Raw genomic sequence first — 21,294 nt, forward strand, 5'->3', positions numbered from 1 at the left:
AGAATTGTAGACTAAGCACAGAGAGATGTAAAAATGAAGGGGAATCAACATATTTTCTCATGAAAAAAAAAAAAAGACTTTGTTGCCAGCTTATCCTACAAGGATGCTAAAAGAAATCCCTTAGGCAGAGAGGAAGGAAACGCTGCCACTCATCTGGGGCATGCCTACTGTCAATATAAACTCTCTAGTTGCCGGCATGCATCAGAGGTTCTGGCGTAAGCCAGGTGTGTTAGTACAACCTACAATCCCAGCACTTGAGAGGCGAGGGGATCACAAGTGTGAGGCTGGTGGAGGAACTAGTGAATACCCTCCCTCAAACTAAACATGAATTGTGTGGGGCTCAGAGGAAGGATGAAAAAATATGAGACAAAGGTTTGTTTCTGAGGTGATGAAAAGTTCTGAGTGGTGGTATATCAGGGAATTCATTAGTCTCATGTAATTTAACTCTTTAAAGTGTTAGACTATATGGTACAACTCAATGAAACCATGTTTTAAAAATTGGATAGATTTACCTATTGATGGAAATAGAGAAGAAATATGTCTACAAGAAAACAAATAGGTCTTGGTAGGGGTTCGAAGTTTATGCCTATATTCTCCTTGGCTGGTGCCTTAGTTTGAGGAGGACCCCAGGACCCAGATCTGGCATCAGGACTCCATTAAGAGAGATTACATATGAGTTACAGTTATTTATAAAAAATAAAATAAAATAAAATAAAATAAAATCAAAACAGATCTGGCTGGGTGTGGTGGCGCACGCCTTTAATCCCAGCACTCGGGAGGCTGAAGCAGGCCTGAGCTACAAAGCGAGTCCAGGACACCCAAGGCTACACAGAGGAACCCTGTCTTGAAGAACCAAACCAAAACAAAACAAAGCAAAACAAAACAAAACCAGCTCTGGTGAAAGATTAACATGAAGAAAGGCAGAGCTTACAACATCAATAACATATTCAAGGGACTACCTGTATGCACACTGAAATTACCCAGAAATCCACGTATTTGGGAAGACTTTCCAAGTAATATTGTTCATAAAAGTAAATTCCTGTTTTAAAGTTTTAGTAACAGAAATATTTATGTTATTGCAGGTCAATCAAATCCCCCCCCCCCAACTAGGATATGTTTGTTTAATAATCAGTATGTTTCCTTAGCTGCAATAAAGAAGTAGACTCCCATTGTTTGCATTTTGTGCTTGACTAGTGTCTCACCTTCACCGTGCGTCCCCGCACCTCCTGAGGCTCAGATCACGGCATTCCAGCATTGATTAAATCCTGCTTACAGAGAAACTGCAAAGTGAGGGCCAACAGCAAAGGTGGAGACTGGTGTAGGGCCCAAATTACTGCTCTTTTTTTTTTTTTTTTTTTTTTTTTTTTTTTTTTTGGCTTTTGTTAGTGTGTTTGTTTTGAGGGAGGGTTTCTCTATGTAACCCTGGCTGCCTTAGACTCACTATGTAGACCTCAAACCTTAGACCAGGCTGGCCTCAAACTCACAGAGATCCACCTGCCTCTGCTTCCCAGAGTGCTGGGATTACAGGCGTGCACCACTGCACCCGGCTGACTTACCTTTTCAGTACTTTTTTATTTGTAACACTCCATGGCTAGACTATGCTACTTACTGTGGTGTGGTGGGATATACTGCCGACTATGTTGAGGTTTTTGAGCAGCTGCGGGGAACCACTGTATTGTCCAGAGATCTGCTTCCGAACTTCAGCAGCAACAGTTCTATAACAAAAAAAGTAATACATTACAAACACACGAGCATAGCCAATGTATGTGTGTATGGATGGATGGATGTGTGTATGTATGTACGTACATTTAAGAAAATAAACCTCATTTATAATGGAGGGAAGTACATTAACATTTCATTTATAAAATAACAAGATCTTAGTATATTAAAACTAAATTCAGCTGGAGTGCTGGCCCATGCCTGTAATCCCAGCACTCTGGAAGCAGAGGCAGGCAGATCTCTGAGTCCATGGCCAACCTGGTCTACAAACTGAGTCCAGGATAGCCAGGGCTACACAGAGAAATCCTGTCTCAAAGAAACAACCAACCAAACAAACAAAAAAACAAAAGGAAGGAAGGAAGGAAGGAAGGGAGGGAGGGAACTTGCTCTGTAAAGCAGGCTGACCTTGAACTCACCAGAATATCTTTTTTAATACTGATGGAAGATACAAGCAGTACATCTAATTTTTACATGGCTGTTTTTAATGGAGTATTTTAGGAATATAATCTATGAGAGAGTGTAAGCTATAAAATATGTTAAAATGTATATAAAGATTTAAAATAAATGCTAAAATAGTCTATACATAAAACTGTAAGAATTGGGAGAAAAGAGTTCTTTCCTAATATTACTACCTTCCTGTTTATGCCCTAGGAAACTATTTTCTATTTTTCCTTAGCTAATAAACAATGTCCTCATACCCAGGCAATACGAGCTTCCTTAAACCTGACCCAATTTCTTTCTCTAGCCTCTCTTATTATTGTTTTATAATCTCTTATACTGGTTGGGATCCGGTGCATGCATACGCCATGTCGAGGTCAAGCCCACCCCATTCCCTCTCCTTCAATCCCTCCACATGGCTTTTCCCGCTTTCTTTCTTTAGCACTCGGAGTCTCTAAGTTCTGCCCACAGTGCATGAGTCCAGCGTCTCAGCAGCAGCATCCCCCATCTTGTCAATAAACACAGACTATTTGCTGAGAACTGTTGCCTCTCGTGGTAACCAGCTCAATTTGTACACCATTTAAAGGGTAAAACTCAGATGACAAGATCTTCATGCAAACGTCTTGGCTCAGCACAGTTAAACACACCACACCTCTTTAAAACTTCTAGAAAACTTAACCAAACCTAATTTTCATTCCTTGTCATTTTCTGTTTCATGTATACTCTATTAAAAAGGTAGTACTTAGTTTCTCTTTTGTCCCTGACATATTTCTGGGAGGGTGCTACCCAGTTGGTCAAATGCTGGCCTCTGGAGCATCAGAATCTTCTTTTGACACCCAGATGCAACTCTGAGTGTACGGTTCTGAGAAAAATGGTTTTTCTCTAGGGTTCCAGATACTGAACTGCTCATTTTTTACTTTATATTAATGCCTTGAAAGACTAAACAATGATTCATAACTGACAAAACTTGGGAGCAGCTAAGCTGTATCTCCGCGAGTGACTAGATAAACAAAGTATGTCACATCCACGTAATAAATTACTCATTTGTGAAAGGAGAGGGTTCTATCAACCAAAAGAACGGTCTCAAGTGAAAAAAAAAACTGTCTAGAAAGGCTATATGTTATGTAATTTCTGCTTATGACATACTGAAATAGGCAAACCTATGTCTGGGGTAGAAACAACAGCTCTAGGGGCTGGAGGGGGAAAGGAGCAATGAGTCGGGGAACACAGCGCGTTTAGAGGCCTGTCCTAGCTGTCTTTCTATTGCTGTGATCTCCATGACAAAACACAACCTGAGGAGAGAACTTCTGAAGCAGAGGCCATGAAGGGTGCTGTTTGCTGGCCTGCTCAGCCTGCTTCCTTATAAACGCAGGGGTGACACCATCCCAGCCACCCCAATCACTAACGAAGAAAATGTCCCACAGACCTTGCCTATGGGCAATCTGATAGAGGTATTTTCTCAATCAAGGTTGCTTCTTCTTCTCAAATGATCCTAGCTTGCATCAAGTTGACAAAACAAACAAATAAGAAAAAAAAACAGTGTAGGGAGGAAAACTTTCTATGTGACATTATAATAGTGAGTGTATGTCATTATAAATCAGTCATAACCGCTGCTGTAATCTGTGGACTTTAGTCAATAGTAAACTAACACTGGCTCATTCAATCAGATCAGCTGCTAATCGTAAGAGAGTCAGTGAGGGCAGTAGTAATGTAGCAGAAGGCAACATGTTTCCAGAATTTTAAAAATAAAAATCTGGGCGTTTGGGGCTGGAGAGGTGGCTCAGAGGTTAAGAGCACTGACTGCTCTTCCAGAGGTCATAAGTTCAATTCCCAGCAACCACATGGTGGCTCACAACCATCTATAATGAGATCTGGTGCCCTCTTCTGGCTTGCAGGCAGAATACTGTATACATAATAAATAAATAAATAAATAAATAAATAAATAATTTTTTTAAAGGCTGGGCCTTCACATTCCAACAAGCTGGAGTTAGACAGAAAAAGGAGATTTACTTAGTGTGGGCATATTGAGCAAGGGAGAAAGAAACGTGAAAAGAAACATCAGTTAACTAGGAGCACATAAGGGAGGAAGAGAAGAGCATCAAAAACAGCTAGACATTAGAGTTGAAAACTGCAGAGGGGACATAATCTTCTGAGAGGGAAAACAGATTGAGGAAAGGACAGAGGTAACTCTGCAGTGTCTGCAGAGAAAGACTAGAGCAGTCCCTCTAACTGAGGACTCTGTTAACCCTTCTTTTTAAACTGGAGGGTGGGCAGGTGCATGCAGGGCTGATTGTGAGTGGAGTTCAGAGGGCAGAATCCCTCTCCTTCCTCCCACCTCGTAGGCTGGGGAATGACCTCAGTTCATGGACCCTCCATCAGTCCTGTTAATGGAATCCACTTAATCAAATCTTTCTTCCTTCTTTTCTTTCTTTCTTTCTTTTTCAAGACAGGGTTAACCTGGCTGCCCTCACAGCAATCCACCTGCCTCTGCCTCCATATGTGCTGCGATTCATGCTTAAAGACCTTACATTTCCAATCTATTTGTCAAAACTGACATAACAGAAGAAAGTAAACCAAGTTCAATTTTTTATTGTTTTGTTTTTGTTACTATACAGTCCTGGCTGGCCTGGAACTTACTTATATAAACCAGGCTGGCCTAGAAGTCGCAGAGATCCACCTGCCTCCTCCTCCCACATGCTGGGATTACAGGTGTAAGACACCATGTTCATTCTCTGAGATGTGAGAAAGAGAATTCAGTTCTGCTTTGCCATTACCCATTAATAGACAGGTTCAATGTTAAGGAGAGAAGCAAATAAGACAGCTACTTCAGAAAGATATCCTCTTTTACTCAATAGCAGATACATACAAGACAGGTGTGTGTCCTCAGTGGAGTGGGGTCCACTCAGGGACCTAACTCCATTTTGTCAATTTTACCTGTGATTTTCTTTTCTTCTGAATTCTCCTGAGTCATTCTATCCTACAATTACCCTAGACTCCAGGAACAGCTGATCTGGTTAATAAATACCTCTACAATAAAAGGACAAAACTACCCCCAAGCAACAGTCTCACAGACAGACGACCACATGATCAAAGTGCCCAGCTAAGCAGGAGCCATTGCCCTACTGCCATAATGGAACCAACTGCCCTGAAGACAGAACTGAGCCCTGAGAGGAACCATCTTCTCAGGATGGGAGCTGAGTGATAAAGATGTCTCTGGAGCTTTGCAGAGACAGCCTCCCTTCTCCCCACCCCCTCCCACACATATCTTGGTTTGTTTGGGGGGCACAGGGTTTCACCATGCATCCCAGGCCAGCCTCCAATCTCAGCAACATGCCTGCCTCAGCCTCCTGAGTGCTGACTGAAGACAGGCACCACCACATTCACCCGGCTCAGAACCACTCTTGAGATAAACATTACCCACACCACTACCTGAGATTATCTGCTCAGCCACATCACAGGCCTGTAAACCACAACCTCGCCTTTTTATATTCTTCTATAAAAACCTCAAAACCCTGTTAGCCCCTTAAAGGCAGATCTCAGGCCACTAGCCTGTTTGTTCTGTTTTCCCTGTCCCCCCACCAATTAGAATGCCTCACCACTGTCTCTGGCCAAGCCTCTCCTGCCCAGAGCCCCAGAGGGAGGCCTCTGCAAATACTACAACTATGTCTTACTTCCGCATGCTGCCATGTCCCTGAAGGGAAAATCGGTAATAATTAAAGTAAGATGTAATAATGCAAAAAATAAATCATTTCAAAACAAGCTGTATCAGCAAATGCCAGCCACCCAGACAAGAGGCCTGTTTCAACCTCCTAAATAAGCTCTCCGCCAACAATCTCTTAACCAAACCATAATCCAACATATGCAAAAAAAGATGACAAATAATAATCAATTTAAAACCCTTTACCTTCAGTTACTCTTTCCAGCCATTTTTCTTACTCCTAGTGGCAATTTATAGTATAAAGCAAACCAAGTAAGGCTTTCGAGTTTCACATCAGTAAGCTATTAAGACAAACTGCAAAGTGCAAAGAATAAAGTAGGTCAAATGTCTTGGAGTTACTTATGGTCTTCAATTATAATACAAAAATTCCTACTTCCCTCCAAGAAAAAATAATCCAAAATTGTATCTACTTTTTTCCCTCAAATCTCCAATTCTACAACCTCCCTCACTGTTAACACTAACCACAGTTTGCCACAAGAGATGACTGCGTTGGGCTAGCCAGCAGAAAACACAGGTCAAACCATGAGAAATAAAATATGTTCTTTTACTGAAAAAGGGTGGGTTTTCTGTTTTGAATTTGGAGATCTTGAAGCACTGCTGTAACATATAAATTTTTAAAAAGTGTAATGACAAGAATGGAAGGGAATTAACATGAGAATCATTTTCACAGAGGAAAACTGAAGAGAACTGTTTTAATGAGAGGGAATTTTGAACTACAGAATAAGATTCTGCCCTAGAGTACACAAAACAGGGTTGGCTAGAACTGTAGGTTTAACAAGACAAGAGAAAAGGCAACAAACTGCCTGGAAATCTACTTCATCTAGTTCACACAGCCAGAGAAAACCCAAGAGCTGCCTTTTCCTGTCTGGTGAAGCGAGTCTTTAAGGTTTTTACCAGCAAAGCTATGACTGAGTAGGAGGTAGAATGAGAAAGCAAGCTATTCTAAAGGGCTGTCCCCTCCAGTCCCCTCCAGGTAACCCAGAAGGAAGAAGCCATCTTCAGAGAGCTCCTGATGTCCCAGTGCGGGACCCGCTGGCCACCAGTACGGCTGGGGGGAGGGGAAGGAGGTCAGTGCGCACTCTGGGTGCAGAGGGAAACAAGGAGAGAAGAACTGTCCAAGCTATGCTCAGACTGAAGGTCTGGCCAACATTTACATTTACATTTACATTTTCTCTTTCAGGCGAGTATTACCAGGGCCCGAGCCTCCTATTTGATTCACTTCAGTACAATCCAGATTTTCAAAGCAAGCAAGAAAAGGTCTGGTTGCCAGAAAAGATGCTGGGATTTTATTAACGTGGTTGTCTGAGTGAGAATGGCCCCCATGCGCTCCTGTGTTTGAATGCTTGGTCCCCAGTTAGAAGAACTGTTTGGGGGGATTAGGAGGTGTGTCCTTGTTTGAGGAGGTGTGTCACTAGGGGTGTGCTCTGAGGTTTCAAGAGCCCATGCCATTCCCAGTCCTGCACTGCCTCACTGCCTCCATCTTACAGACCAGGGTGGAAGCTCTCAGCTACTGCTCCAGCGCCATGCCCGCCTGCCCTGCCACCTCACTCCTGGTCATGGTGATCATGGGCTCACCCTCTGAAACGGAAAGCCAGCCCCCAGTTAAGTGCTTCCTATTATAAGCTGCCTTGGTCACCGTGTCTCTTCGCAGCAGTAGAAATAATTAAGACAGGTGCTTAAAGAGGTCACTGAATTTACCCACAGTCCAACTAACTCATCCTGGAACAGAAACTTCACAACTAGCTTCTTGGGGTAACAAAACCCCGAAATTTAAAGGACATCACAGACAAAATAACAGACCGATGTGTCTGCTGTCAAGATGATAATTTACACTAGCTACCAGCTGCCCTATTAGAAAAATAGAAACACAAACCAAAGGCACACTGCCTGGAAATCACTGACATCCTACCAGCCCCAAGAAGACCTAATGTTTATCTCTTAGTTTTTGTCAAAATTTTTGCTGGCTAAATATAAGCCTTCCCTTGCAAAACAGGAAAAGCTTAAGTCTAAGAGGACTTTTAGAAGAAATTACCCCTCGGGTTTGCATTCCCAGATCTGTCTAAAATAAATGGTTTTAGTCTCATGGTTCAAAACTGGTGTATGGTGGGACAGAGGTATGGCTCAGTGTGTAAAGGTGTTTGCCTTTGAGTTCAATAAGGTGGAAGTTTATACGGCGGAAGGAGAGAAAGTGATTCCACAGTCACCTATCATCTGACTTCCACATGCCCACACGCATCACGCTACACACCATGTGAGGAATACAATGGAGGTTACATGCGGCCTGGAGAGCCTGCCATTGACAAAACTGAAGGGACTAATTTAAATGTAAAAGTCACACTGGTCAATTGTGGGAGGACTCATAGACATGATCGTGACTTCTGTCTGTTTGCTGTGCCCCACACATCAGAGCTTCCCAGATAGAAGCTCAAGGTTCTTCCTAATTAAAATGCTACATGGACGGTCTTTCCACAGAAACCAGCTCTGAAAGTATACCTTAGTATGGAGAATAGCAGGTAATAAAATATCATCAACTGAGGGAAGATGGTGTCAACTCTTATTACCTTCCATCTCCTATAGGGATTATAACTTTATCCTATAAACCAGAGATCGGGTTTACTTAAAAGCTGGGAAGTTAGGGCTCCCCTCAGGACCAACCAAACCCAGCTAGGACAGGATATTATATAATCTCAATACTACTTAGTACTATTCATTCCTCCCTTATACGGTGCCTGGATTCACTGCATAGCAGCTATTTTCTGGACACATTCATCCCTTGTTCCTAAATTGCCAGCTGTCAGTCAGGATCCTGTATCTTCTTAGTAGTTGTGTGAAACCGCATCGGTGCTAATGCGCTGTAGAGGTCATAGGTTGCCAGGAGTAGGCTAGTGCCCTAGCTTTACTTCTTTCATAATTGTTTTACTACAAAATCTTAAAGCATTTTTAATTATGACATATAAATTATGAATGAAATCAGTATCACTGGCATTCCCAATTTTTGTTTTGTTTTCCAAGGGAGGGTGTCTCTGTAGCCTTGTCTGTCCTGGGCTCCCTTTGTAGACCAGGCTGGCCCCGAAGTCACAGAGATCCATCTGCCTCTGCCTCCCCCCAGTACTGTCATTTCAGGCATGCCCCACCACGCCCAGCAACAGTCCCAACTTAAGTAGCTCAGAAAACGTAGGTTTAATGTCCTAGAGAATCTGGTCCAAAACATAGCTAAGCAAAGAGGGGACCAGAAGAGTAAGACACAAAGCACAGCTATGGTTGTGTCTTACAACACAGTTGCATTACATTCATTTTGAGTTTCTGGCTAACACAAAAGAATGTTAAGTATTCAAAAGGCCAAAAAAAAAAAAAGCTATATAAATGAAGAAAGCAAACAGAAGGTGGGCCTGCCTCCTTTGGCTTCAGTGTGAGCCTTGTAACTCACTTGGCCCTTTGGGCTCTGACATGATGAATCCAGGCACCTTGTAAGTTACAGGAGGAATGAATAGTATTAAGACTGTAAATTTGTGTGTGTGTGCGTGTGCATACAACGTCGTAAGAGTGGAGGTACACTCAGAAGTGCATATGTGAAGATGGCCAGAAATTTTTATTTTGGCTTATAGTTTCGTTCACTCAGTACATGGCCATTTGGTCCCATGTGCTTGGCAAAAATCATGGTGGCAGAGGTGTGTGGCAGAAAAGCTTCTCCATGGTGGACAAGAAACAAAGAGAAGAGACACGAAGGGGCCAGAGCAAGACACAGCCCCCAGGGACACACCCACTGCTCTACTTCCTCCAATTAGCCCCATAGCCTACCACTTACCACTTCCCAATTATGCCACCATGTTATGGATCCATCAAGTAAATTAACCTCATTATGTCAAAACCCTCGTGGTGTAATCTGCTCTAGAGATGCGCTCTGAGACTCTCCCAGGTGTGCTTCACTAACTACCTGGGCCTATTAATTCGAGTTGACAGTCAAGGCAAACTACTTTTCTTTGAACTGCAATCTCAACTGAGCATGCTCAGGAGCACCCTCCTTCACTGAGCATGCTCAGGAATGTGCCCAACCCTGAAAGTTTGACTTGTGTGAGTATGCACAGGCTCCTAGAAGAAAATCCCCATCCTGCCTTTGCTCAAGAAAGGGAAAGTTTTGGAAATAACTTTCGTGTTCTCCTTGCCTGCTCCACATAATAATCTTTTTTCACTTGTTTTGGCATGCAGGCTCCACAAGAGTAGATCAAACAGGGAGTAAGTTAATCAATGGTGGCAACCTACCAGTAGAGATGAAAAACCTGGTCTTAACTGCAATGCGCTCGATTCAAGCTATAGGGAAGCCCAATGACTATAACAATTTTCTTTATTATTATTATTATTATTATTAAGTTTGCTCATTTTTAATTTATTCACTTTACATCTCAATAGTAGTCCTCTTCCTCATCTCCCCCTGGTCCCACCCTCCTTCCTCTTCCCTTCTAACCCCTTTCCCTTAGTCCTCAGAAATGGGGAGCCCTCCTCCCCTACCACATGACCCCAGCCTATCAAGCCTCATCAGGACTGCCTGCACCCTCCTTCTCAGTGGGCTGCCATGTCCACTCACCAGGGGGAAGTGATCAGCGAGTGGGCAAAAGGGTGACGTCAGAGGCAGCCCTTACTCCCCACACGGTGGGATTCCATGAGGAGACTGAGCTGCTTATCTACTGCGTCTGCGCAGGGTCTAGGTCCTCTCCATGCATGGTCCTTGCTTGGCGCGTCAGTCTCTGTAGGTCCCCTGGGCCCAGATTTGTTGGCTCTGTTGTTTTCCTTGTGGGGCCCCTGTCCCTTCAGGCCCTTCTGTCCCAACTCTTCCTTAAGTCACCCTGTGCTCTGCGCCAAGTCTGTTTGAGAGTCTCAGCATCTGCTTCCATCCCCTGCTGGTGGAGTCTCTCAGAGGACATCCATGGTAGGCTCCCATCCTGTTCTCTCTCTTCACGCACTTCTGGTGTCTACTCTAGTTGCCCTTCTGAATGAGACCTGAGCATCCTCCCTAGGGTCCCGGGGTCCTCCTTTGTTAATTTAGCTTCTTCAGGTCTGGGTACTGCAATGTGGTTCTCCTGTGTTATGTGGCTAATATCCACTGTATAATCATTTTCTCTGACAGAAGCATAAACAAATTGCAAAGTGGGTTTCTCTGGCATAGCAGAAAGGGAGCATGGAGACATGGTGGGAGGAAAAGTGGAGTGAGGTGTGAGGAACCTGGGTTCTCAAGCATGAGCAGTCAGGGTTCGCTAACAGCTACACAGCCTCCTGAGGCTCCACTGTCAGGGTCTGGACCTGAAATGTGCTGCGCAGGCTCCTGTTCCTGACCCTACCCCAGCCATGGCACTATTTTGACAGGGTCCTGCTGGTGCAAGAAAGTCACTAGAGGTGGAACTCTGGAGGTTGTACCCAAGGCCGGTTCCAGCCATTGGCACATTTCTGCTGCTTTAGACTAAGCCATTCCACCATGCCATTCTGGCTCTGACAGACTGCAAACCTCTGAATGGCTGAGTGAAAAGAAACATTTCCACAGTTGTTTCTGTCACAGCAACACTAAGTAACTAATGCAACTAGCAAGGTCAAGAAAACATCACCCACGGCTCTGTACATGCCATTTATCTATTCTGTATAAATATATTTCAAAACAAGTCATTAAAGAAAATGCATATTCCCTAATTGTGCCCTATTTTTTTTTATCAAGAACTATTTTATTGTTATGATGCTGTTCTGAGATGGTTCATAGGTTAAGAACACTAGCTGCTCTTGCAGTGGACCCAGGTTTGATTCCCAGCACCCACGTGGTGGCTTCACAACCCTATATAACTCCAGTTTCAAAGGATCGAACACTCTCTTCAGTCCTTTAGAGGTACCAGGAATGAATGTGATGCACAAACATACATGCATACATAATAATAATAAAGTATTCAAACATATCAAATAATTTAATTATTTTTGAAGGGACTATCTTTTTGTGGTAAGTGGCTACTATCCCAGTGACTACAACTTAGCTCCTCCTGACAGGAAGGGAAAAAAGCCAATCAAAAGGCTGGACTTCGTCTTACTTAAGCCAGCCCTTCTAGAAGAATGCCTAGCACATACCGAGTGCTTAGAAGATGCTCATGAGCTAAGGGGCAGTAATAACAGAGAACAGAGTTCATAATTCCTTCCCTCAAGATCAGGTGAGCACTGACACTAGCATGGAGCAACAGCTAGGGCTCCCTGAGGGTGGAAGTCAGGCCCAGCCTTACAGCCTCAGTGTCTGAGACAATGTGGGAGAGAGAGAGGGGATGGAGACACAGAGGTGTGGAGAGGGAGCAAGCATGTGAAAGCAAACTTGTCTAGAAAACGCTATGACACAGCCTTCGGAGTAAACAATCTGTAAGAGTGGAGGGCTTGACTTACCTGAAAAGGAACAAGCTTCGGCTGTCACTGTAAGGTGGGATTTCAAGGGTGACCTGTCTTCAGAAGGGTCTAAATAAACATCTACATGTTCCTTTAGAAGCCTGGTTGACCTCATTTTCATTCATTTTTATACCAAAGAGGATTTTGTTTTGTTTTGTTTCATTTGCTTTTTAGACAGAGTTTCTCTGTGTAGCTCTGGCTGTCCTGGACTCGCTTTGTAGACCAGGCTGACCTCAGACTACAGAAATCCACCTGCCTCTGCCTCCTGAGTGCTGGGATTACAAGCACGCACCACCATGCCCAGCTCCAAAGAAAATTTTTTAAAGGAACAACGGGATTCAGATTCTCTTACTCAGAAGCAAATATAATTAAACATTTCTGATCCTCAGCCCACAAAACAGGTTAGGACAGTTGTCCTAACTGGTTCTAGGCAGTGAAACTTGACAGTTTCTGGGCTTTCTGGGCCTGCTGAAATGCCAGTGTGGAGAGTCTGTAAGCAGGGTTTGGAGGGAGGGAAGGAAGGGTGTGGGGAGGGGGAATGGTGTAACTGTACTATAATCTCAAAATATAAAATAAATATATATATTAAAATATTTATTTATTATTTGTTATAGTAAATTGTATCCGTTCGGCCTAGAAAGCAAATAACTGACACAGGGAGACTGAAACATACTTTAAAGCTGCCAGCACTTCCCAGGGCAGAGTCTGAACTAATTCTAGTCTACCCATAAACTAAACAAACTACTCTAAAACCTTATAACATATATATAGTCCAAGCACTTGCCACCATGACCCCCATGACCCCTGGGCTGGTCCTCTTCCAGTCCCCACTGTCCTCCTCCAACCGTCAAAAACCTCATCCCTCTCCAACCATCAAAACTTTTCTCCTCCCCTCCAAGAAGTCTCTAATTTAATGTAAAAATTTTAAACAATTTCAGATACGCAATCTGTTTACTTATAACAAAATAATTTCTATTTTTAGTATATCAGCAAAAGGCTATTTTCTGGGAGTTACTGTAGAAACAAAGACAAAAAGATTTTGCAATAAAGAGAAAAATGGAACAACAGGCATAAGAAAGAAATCTTTAGCTGGGTGTGGTGGCACACACCCTCAAACCCAGTACTCAGGAGGCAGAGGCAGGAGGATACTGTGAGTTCAAGGCCAGCCTGATCTACAAAGTTACAGTCTAAGACAGCCAAGGCTACACAGAGAAATCCTGTATGGGGGGGGTGGGGGGGAGAAAGATAGAAATATTAAAACAAAATATATGAAGGAAAGTTATATTCATTCATTAAAAAATTCACAGAAAAAGAATGGTTTTCTTTAAAAAAAAAAAACCTCTCTTGCTACTACTTCCACCTGTACAGTGAAAATACCTCAAATGCAAACTTTCAACCACTTAGTAGCTTCGTGGATATACTTCATACACAAAAATAGAGGAAGCGCAAATCCTTATTTATTAGGTGTGCATACATTACATAACACTATCTTTTCTTCATAACTTAAATTTGAAATCTCTCCCAATCAGCACATAAAATTAATGCTAGCAGCATCTTTCAAGCACTTAAAAGTGAGCCAAATACCACACAGAGCACACTTACTATCCAGGAACACCCCATGAAGCAAGCACTATATAAGGGCTCTGAAGTTTCAAGGTCATTATGGTTACATAATTTACTAGGAAAGATGCCAAGATGTGAGCACAGAGATGCCAAAATTAACCACTGTTAATCTACTTACAGTCTAGTCTATGGACAAACTGAAATGTATTTAACAAGCCTCTATTAGTGAATATTAGGCTATTTCTAGCTTTCCCAAACATTATTACTAGAATGTAAATTCTGCAAGGCAAAGATTTTTTTTCTAAATGAAGAATTATGGGTGACTGTTGTCATTCTTTTGGGCCTCCCACGTTTCCAAATTTTCTGTAACAAGTATTTTATAATGAGAAAAATAGGTTTAGAGGCTATAAAGTATAAAGTAACAGGCCTAGCAATGGAAATGATAGGGGCAAGGTTTAAGTTCAGAGCTATAATAAGCCTACCTATAAACACCTGTCATCCTAGCACTTTTAAAGGCAGGGGGATTGCCGTAAGTTCCAGGGCGCCTGAACTACAATGCAAGACATTGCCTAAAAAAGGAAAGAAGTCATACACACACACACACACACACACACACACACACACACACACATATATATACATCAGATATATGATATATATATATATATATATATAATATATTATAGATAAAGTCAGATACCACAGACACACACTTCAATGGAATCATGTTTCCAAAAGCAAACAATTCTAGTTATAGTTCATTATTTCTCTATTTGCCCATACCTAGTTCATCAGCTCAGATAAAGACAATGAAAATGCCTACTGTACAAACTAACGGGTTAACAAACAGAAGCACTGCAAGGGCGGTCACCATTGTTACAACCTGCCTCCTGCCTCTGGTGGGCGCTAAACAGAACAGGCACTGTCTGGCTCACTTTCAGTGAACCTCTCTGAAGTCTCTAGAATCAGCCAGAGAACCAGACCAGGCTGAGACACAGACAACAGGGCAGAAAGGCCCTTCCGCTTGATGATCTCAGGACAATACTTGCCAAAGGCTTACGAGGTCCTGTGTTAAGGAGATGAGCACATCTGACAGACGGAGCATCTCAGTATGTCTTAATTCCTCTGCTAACACACAGTAACAACACTGCTGCCCACTTTATGGAACATATTAAGTTATAATGGAGAGGGAGAAAACAACAACTACAAAAAGTGCACCTGTGAATGTTGGCGCTGACCTAAAATTAGTAAGTGGCAACAGGTGAAAAAAGTCCACAGGAAAAAGGAGAGAGAGAGAGAGAGAGAGAGAGAGAGAGAGAGAGAGAGAGAGAGAATATGAATGTGCTTGTAGTTGTAGGTGCCAGGAAAAAAAGAACAAAGAAAGTATCAGATCCCCTGAGGCTGGAGAAGAGCCATCTATCAACCAACTGATGTGGGTGCTAAGATGCGTAAGCACCTAAACTTAATTTTCATTACATTTATTTGTTGATTTTTGAATGTCCTATTGATTGTAAAAGATGAGAAAAATCATGACGTAATCTGTAATGAAAAAATTAAATTTCATTTCAATAAAATACTGGGGTTGGTCCAAGGAGAATGGCAAGCCAGTAACAGACATGAGAGAGCCAGCTAGAATGAGATGGGGAACAGCAGGCAAGAGAGATAAAAAGATGGGTGACAGCGAGAGAGAAGAGAGATAGAAAGATGGGTAGCAACAAGCGAGAGAGCTGGAAAGTTGAGAACAGCAATCAGGAAGAGCGATAGAAAAGTCAGAGTAACAGGAGTCAGGCACACAGCAAGCGAAACAGAGACAAAGACAGATGAGGTCCAAAAAATAAAGTTCTCCTGGGCTTTAGAACCTTCAGCTTGTACCGCATATGCCTGAGTCTCCAAGGATTTCTTTTTCCTCCGATCTCCACCATCTCCTCAACAAGTAGTCCCTTTAGCTAGTTGTCCAACCAACGGTTGGTTTCCCTTAACCAGCCGTTCACCGCCTGCTCAGTTCTCCCTACTCTCCCACCTCTCCTCTCTCCTCTTCACTGCTTCTGGAGCTGGTCTGCAGAGAGGCATTTCCCCCCTTAGATCAGGAAGAAAGTGATTTCCGCTGTCAGATGCATGAACCCTGAGATGTTGTTTATTGGCCTAGAGATGAAACAACAAAATAAACTGTCTTTCTCTACAGAGACTGAACCAGCAAGGTGGGAAGTGATGCAGTCAAAACTGATTACACCGAGCAAAGATCCACCCCTGAGCCTGAACACCAGCAGCAAGAAGTGTGGTTGTAAGGATCACTTCCACACCACCAGCAGAACCAAACACTCTCTAAGATTTGGTGAGAAAAGGGGAAAAAAAAGACGGTAAAAATCAGCAGAACTTGAGACACCATGGGGATAGAACATCCTCTGACTGGCCAGTCAGTGTGGCCAGCAACAGTAAAACACACATCAGTAACAGCAAGGCTGCTGGAAAGACAGCACAGTCATTAAAATGCCTGCTGCTCAAGAACGGGAGTTTGGCCCCAGCACCCACATAAAAAGCTGGGTGTCACAGCTGTTTGCTGTGAGATTACGTCTCTTGGGAATGTCAGAAGCTAACCCATAAAGTCTCATCAACATGACTGTCTAACCCTGAGCTGGTCAAGGACAGCAAGAGACATGCTAAGTGGATGAATGGGGAAAGCTCGGAGGGCTCAGCCCTACAAGAAGAGCAACAGCAACTACAGAATGCCGAGAGTGGGGCAGACAGTGTCCCCAGGAAAGGGCACACCAATTAGTCAGCCAATACCAAATGGTCAGGCCTGAAATACACAAGCAAGTAACATCATACAGACTTAGAAAGTTGTATTTAAAAGTATGTATGTATGTATGTAACAACAATTTATCAAAAAGAAGCCATGAATTTGAAAGAGACAGGAGGGGCATATGGCAGGGTTTGGAGGGAGGAATGGTGTAACTGTACTATAGTCTCAAAATATGAGAAATATATATATTTTAAATATTTATTATTATGTATACAGTGCTCTGCCTGCATAAACACCTGCAACCAGCAGAGGGCATCAAATCACACTGTAGATGGTTGTGAGCCACCATGTAGTTGCTGGGAATTGAACTCAAGACCTCTGGAAGAGCAGCCAGTGCTCTTAACCACTGAACCATCTCTCCAGCCATATATATATATATATGGGTTTGTTTGTTTGTTTAAAGCTGGGCTTGGCAGCACACACCTATAATCCCAGAACAGGACACTCCCTAGGGCTTGCTGCCTAGTTAGTAATCTAACCAAATCAGGAAGCTCTGGCTTAAACAACAGACCTTGTCTCAAGAAACAGAATGGAGAACAATTGAGGATGACACCTGACATTGATTGACCTCTGGCCTCCACACATGCACACAGGCCGACAAAGGACAGAGACATGCAGGCAGGCGGACACACACACAGGAGGCATTGGGAACAGGTCTGCTGACTTTGTTCCCATGATGCTCCACTCATACAACAGGTAAATTTGGGAGTTAGAGGGGGAGAAAGGGAGAAAGGGGGAGGAGAGAGAAACCTCCAGACTGGAGAGAAAGAAAATGAAACTGCCTCTTACTCATCAAAATTAGACTCCACAGAGGAAATTCTAAGAAACCCAGGAAAAGACAGTAAAATAAGCAATTTTAGCAAGGTCCTAGGATACTACTTTAACATTCAAAACACAACAGCATTTATGTATCCTAGCAACGAACAACCCAATTTTTAAAAAAATCTTTACATAACATCCAAAATGAAAAATAGTTTAAAATAAATTTACCAAAAAAAGACTAGAAGAGTAAGGCCAAAAGGGAGACAGAAGAAGTGACAGCCTATACACCGAAAACTTGGATCTTGCTGAAAGAGAACTACGTAAGAGACTAGGAAAGTGGTGTAGGCAGAAGAGTATTTGCCTAGCCTGAGGCCCTGGCTCCATCCCTGCACCGTGCACACTTTAATCCCAGCACTCAGGAAAGAGAGCAGTAAGTTCAGAAGTTCAAGGCTACAAGGCGAATTCAAAGCCAGCCTTGGGCTACAAGAGACACCATGTCAAAACAAAACGATGCCCCATTTAGGACTGAGCTCTACACCATCTGTATCGCCCCCTCCTCGGCTGGGGAAACAGCAAGGAAGAGGAGGAGGCACGAACAAAGAGCCAAAGAGTGAGGAGATACAAAGCAAACAGACATCCGGGCTTGACAAGGCCACTGCACTTATGGACGCACTGCAGCTGTGGTTAAAAACCCGCACAAAACTGAGCCCGGCGCATTTCATCATGAATGGGAGAGGAGTCTGTGGGTGTGTCATTTTCTTCAGTGTTAAAGTCACTGATAAGTGACCGACAGTAAATACTATCCTATCCACATTCAGGCAACAGTGCCTAATTAAACACAATCTCTCTCTCTCTCTCTCTCTCTCTCTCTCTCTCTCTCTCTCTCTCTCTCTCTCTCTCTCACACACACACACACACACACACACACACACATTTGTTGTTGTCATTGGGAACCTCTAAAGTCCTCTCTAGTCCTCTAGCAAACATGTAATAAAGTAGTGCACACTGACCTGGACAGATGGCTTAGCAGGTTAGAGCACTGCTCTTCCTGAGGACCTAGGTTCAATACCCAGCACCCACATGGAGGCTTACAACCATCTGTAACTGCAGCTCCCGGGGATCCAACACTCTCTTCAGGCATCCGCAGGCACCCAGCATGTATGTGATGCAAGCAAACACTTATACACATAAAGTTAAAATAAATAAGTAGATCTAAAGAGAACTAAAACCATGGGCTGGAGAGATGGCTTGGTGGATAAATGCGCTTGTTGCTTTTGCAGGGGACCCAAGTTCAGTGCGCAGAACCACATACATGGTGGCTAACAACCATTTGTAACTCCAGTTCCGGAGGATCTGATACTGTCTTCTGGCCTCCTTGGGCACTAGGCATACATTACGGTACACATACATATATGCAGGCAAAACACTCATATTCATAAAGTAAAACAAATAACTCTTTTTTTAAATGTATGTATACATACATATATTTAAGAATTAAAATCAAGTGTTCAAAGAAAAGTCAGGCAGCTGGGTGTAGTGGCGCATGCCCTTGATCCCAGCACTCAGGAGGCAGAGGCAGGTAGATCTCTGTGATTTCAAAGCCAGCCTGGTCTACAAATCCAGTCCAGGACAACCATGGCTACACAGACAGTCTTGAAAAAACCAAAGAGAAAAAGAAAAGAAGAAAAGAAAATTCAGTACACAAATGTTCACAGAGGTACATTCATAATGGCTAAAAGACAGACGCCACTTAAATGTCCATTAACTGATAAATGAAAAAACAAAATGTCCTACATAAAATGGAATATTATTCAGCCATAAAAAGTAAAAATAGCAATATGTACTACAGCAATGGAAGAACAATGGAAACATTATGCTAACCTTTAAAACCCACACACAAAAGGCCACATGCTACATAACTCCACTTATGTGACATATTCAGAAAAGTAAAATACAGAGTATAAAATACAGACCAGCAGTTAGTTACCTAGGGTGTTGAGTAGAACTGGAGACTGACTGAAAACAAAGCATTTCTTAGGGTGATGGTAATACTCCAGAAGTGGGTGATGGTTTCGTAATCATAAATTTACTTTAAAAATCACTCACTTGTATACTTTAAATCAATAAAATTTATGGTGTGTCTCAGAGGTAAAATGACTTGCCACGAGAGCCTACTAACCCAAGCGCAGCCCCAGAACACACAGTGGAAGGAAAGACCCAACTCCAGAAAGTAGTCCTCGGCTCTCCACATGTGCAATGTGGCATGTGTGCATGTGTCCCTGCACACTGATAACAATGCACGTTAACACAGCGAGGTCTTCTGCGGCTGCTCTGAGAAGAGAAAGGAAGGGTATCAAGCAAAGAAAGGATGACGGAGGAGAGCCAGTGCAGAGTGGCAGGGACAATGTGGGACCTGAAACATGTACTACTATCCCTACATCTTTAGCCATAATTATGACAGTCACCAAGGAGCCACTATGAGTGAGAGGTTTAGCTCAGTGGTCTGGTGACATGAGTACACATGTATGAGAAATCCAAGTCCAAAAAGGAAAACCAGGCAAGCATTCTTGTGAAGGTTATGAAAGGTCACTGTGGTTGTCCGAATAAGAATGGTCCCCATGCACTCCTGTGTTTGAACGTGTGGTCCCCAGTTAGTAGAACTATTTGGGAGGGATTAGGAGGTGTGTCCTTATTTGAGGAGGTGTGTCACTAGGGTGTGCTCTGAGGTTTCAAAAGCCCATGCTGGGCTGGAGAGATGGCTCAGAGGTTAAGGGCACTGACTGCTCCTCCAAAGGTCCTGAATTCAATTCCCAACAACCACATGGTGGCTCATAACCATCTATAATGTGATCTGATGCCCTCTTCTGGCCTGCAGGTGTACATGCAGGCAGAACACAGTATTCATAATAAATAAATAAATAAATAAATAAATAAATATTAAAAAAAAAATTTAAAGCCCATGCCATTCACAGTCCTGCACTGCCTCACTGCCTCCATCTTACAGACCAGGGTGGAAGTTCTCAGCTACTGCTCCAGCGCCATGCCCGCCTGCCCTGCCATCTCACTCCCAGCCATGGTGATCATGGGCTCACCCTCTGAAACGGAAAGCCAGCCCCCAGTTAAGTGCTTCCTATTATAAGCTGCCTTGGTCACCGTGTCTCTTCGCAGCAACAGAACAGTAACTAAGGTAGGCATTAAGATCTAAGCTAAGCTTTTTAAAAAATTAAGTGACAGGGAATTCACAGCCAGCTAACCTTAAGTTATGATTCTCTTTAAATTTCAACAGTTCTGTTTTAATTTAATGAAGAATATGGAACAATAAAAATCATTAATTTGAAGGCCAAGGAAATGTCTCGATGATTAGAGAACTTGTTACCCAAGCATTAGGACTGGGGTTCAGATTCCCAGCACCCGCATAAATTCTAGGTAACCGTGGGAGAAACCCGATCTCAATAAATAAGATAGAGGGTAATCAAAGAATACATTCAACATCAATCTTGGAGACAAACAGACACACACACACATAAAATGATTAATTTTATTTTATATGTATATATTATTTGTATCTGTGAAAGTATTTATACATGTGTCCTCCTGTTGAGGTCAAAGGTCAACCTTGGGTGTCATTCCTCAGGTACCACCCTTGTTTTATAAGATGAGGTCTCTCGTAGACCTGTAGCTCCCGATTAAGCTACAATGGATGACCAGAGAGCCTCAGGGGTCAAACTGTCCCCAAGTGCCCAGCATTGGGATTACATAGGCATATCATTATGACTGGCTTATTTCTGTGGGTTCTGGAGACCAAACTCAGGGTCTTGTGTGAGGATAAGAAGTGCTTCACAGACCGAGCCATCTCCCCTGCCCACTCTGGAGAGCATCTGTCGCCTTGGTA

General features: G+C 43.0%; 1 protein-coding gene across 6 annotated transcripts in view; it reads right to left on the reverse strand.

Moving 5' to 3' along the window:
- Positions 1-21,294, reverse strand: part of DOCK7 (dedicator of cytokinesis 7) — a 185,207-nt gene that overhangs the window by 154,766 nt on the left and 9,147 nt on the right. For all 6 annotated transcript variants that reach the window (XM_084777076.1, XM_084777074.1, XM_084777075.1 and 3 more), the window contains exon 2: positions 1,610-1,715. In XM_084777076.1, coding sequence (XP_084633202.1) covers positions 1,610-1,715 — 106 coding nt within the window. The remainder of the gene's footprint in view (positions 1-1,609; positions 1,716-21,294) is intronic.

This window comes from Acomys minous (assembly GCF_964271855.1).
Source record: "Acomys minous genome assembly, chromosome: 1".
Classification (NCBI taxonomy): domain Eukaryota; kingdom Metazoa; phylum Chordata; class Mammalia; order Rodentia; family Muridae; genus Acomys; species Acomys minous.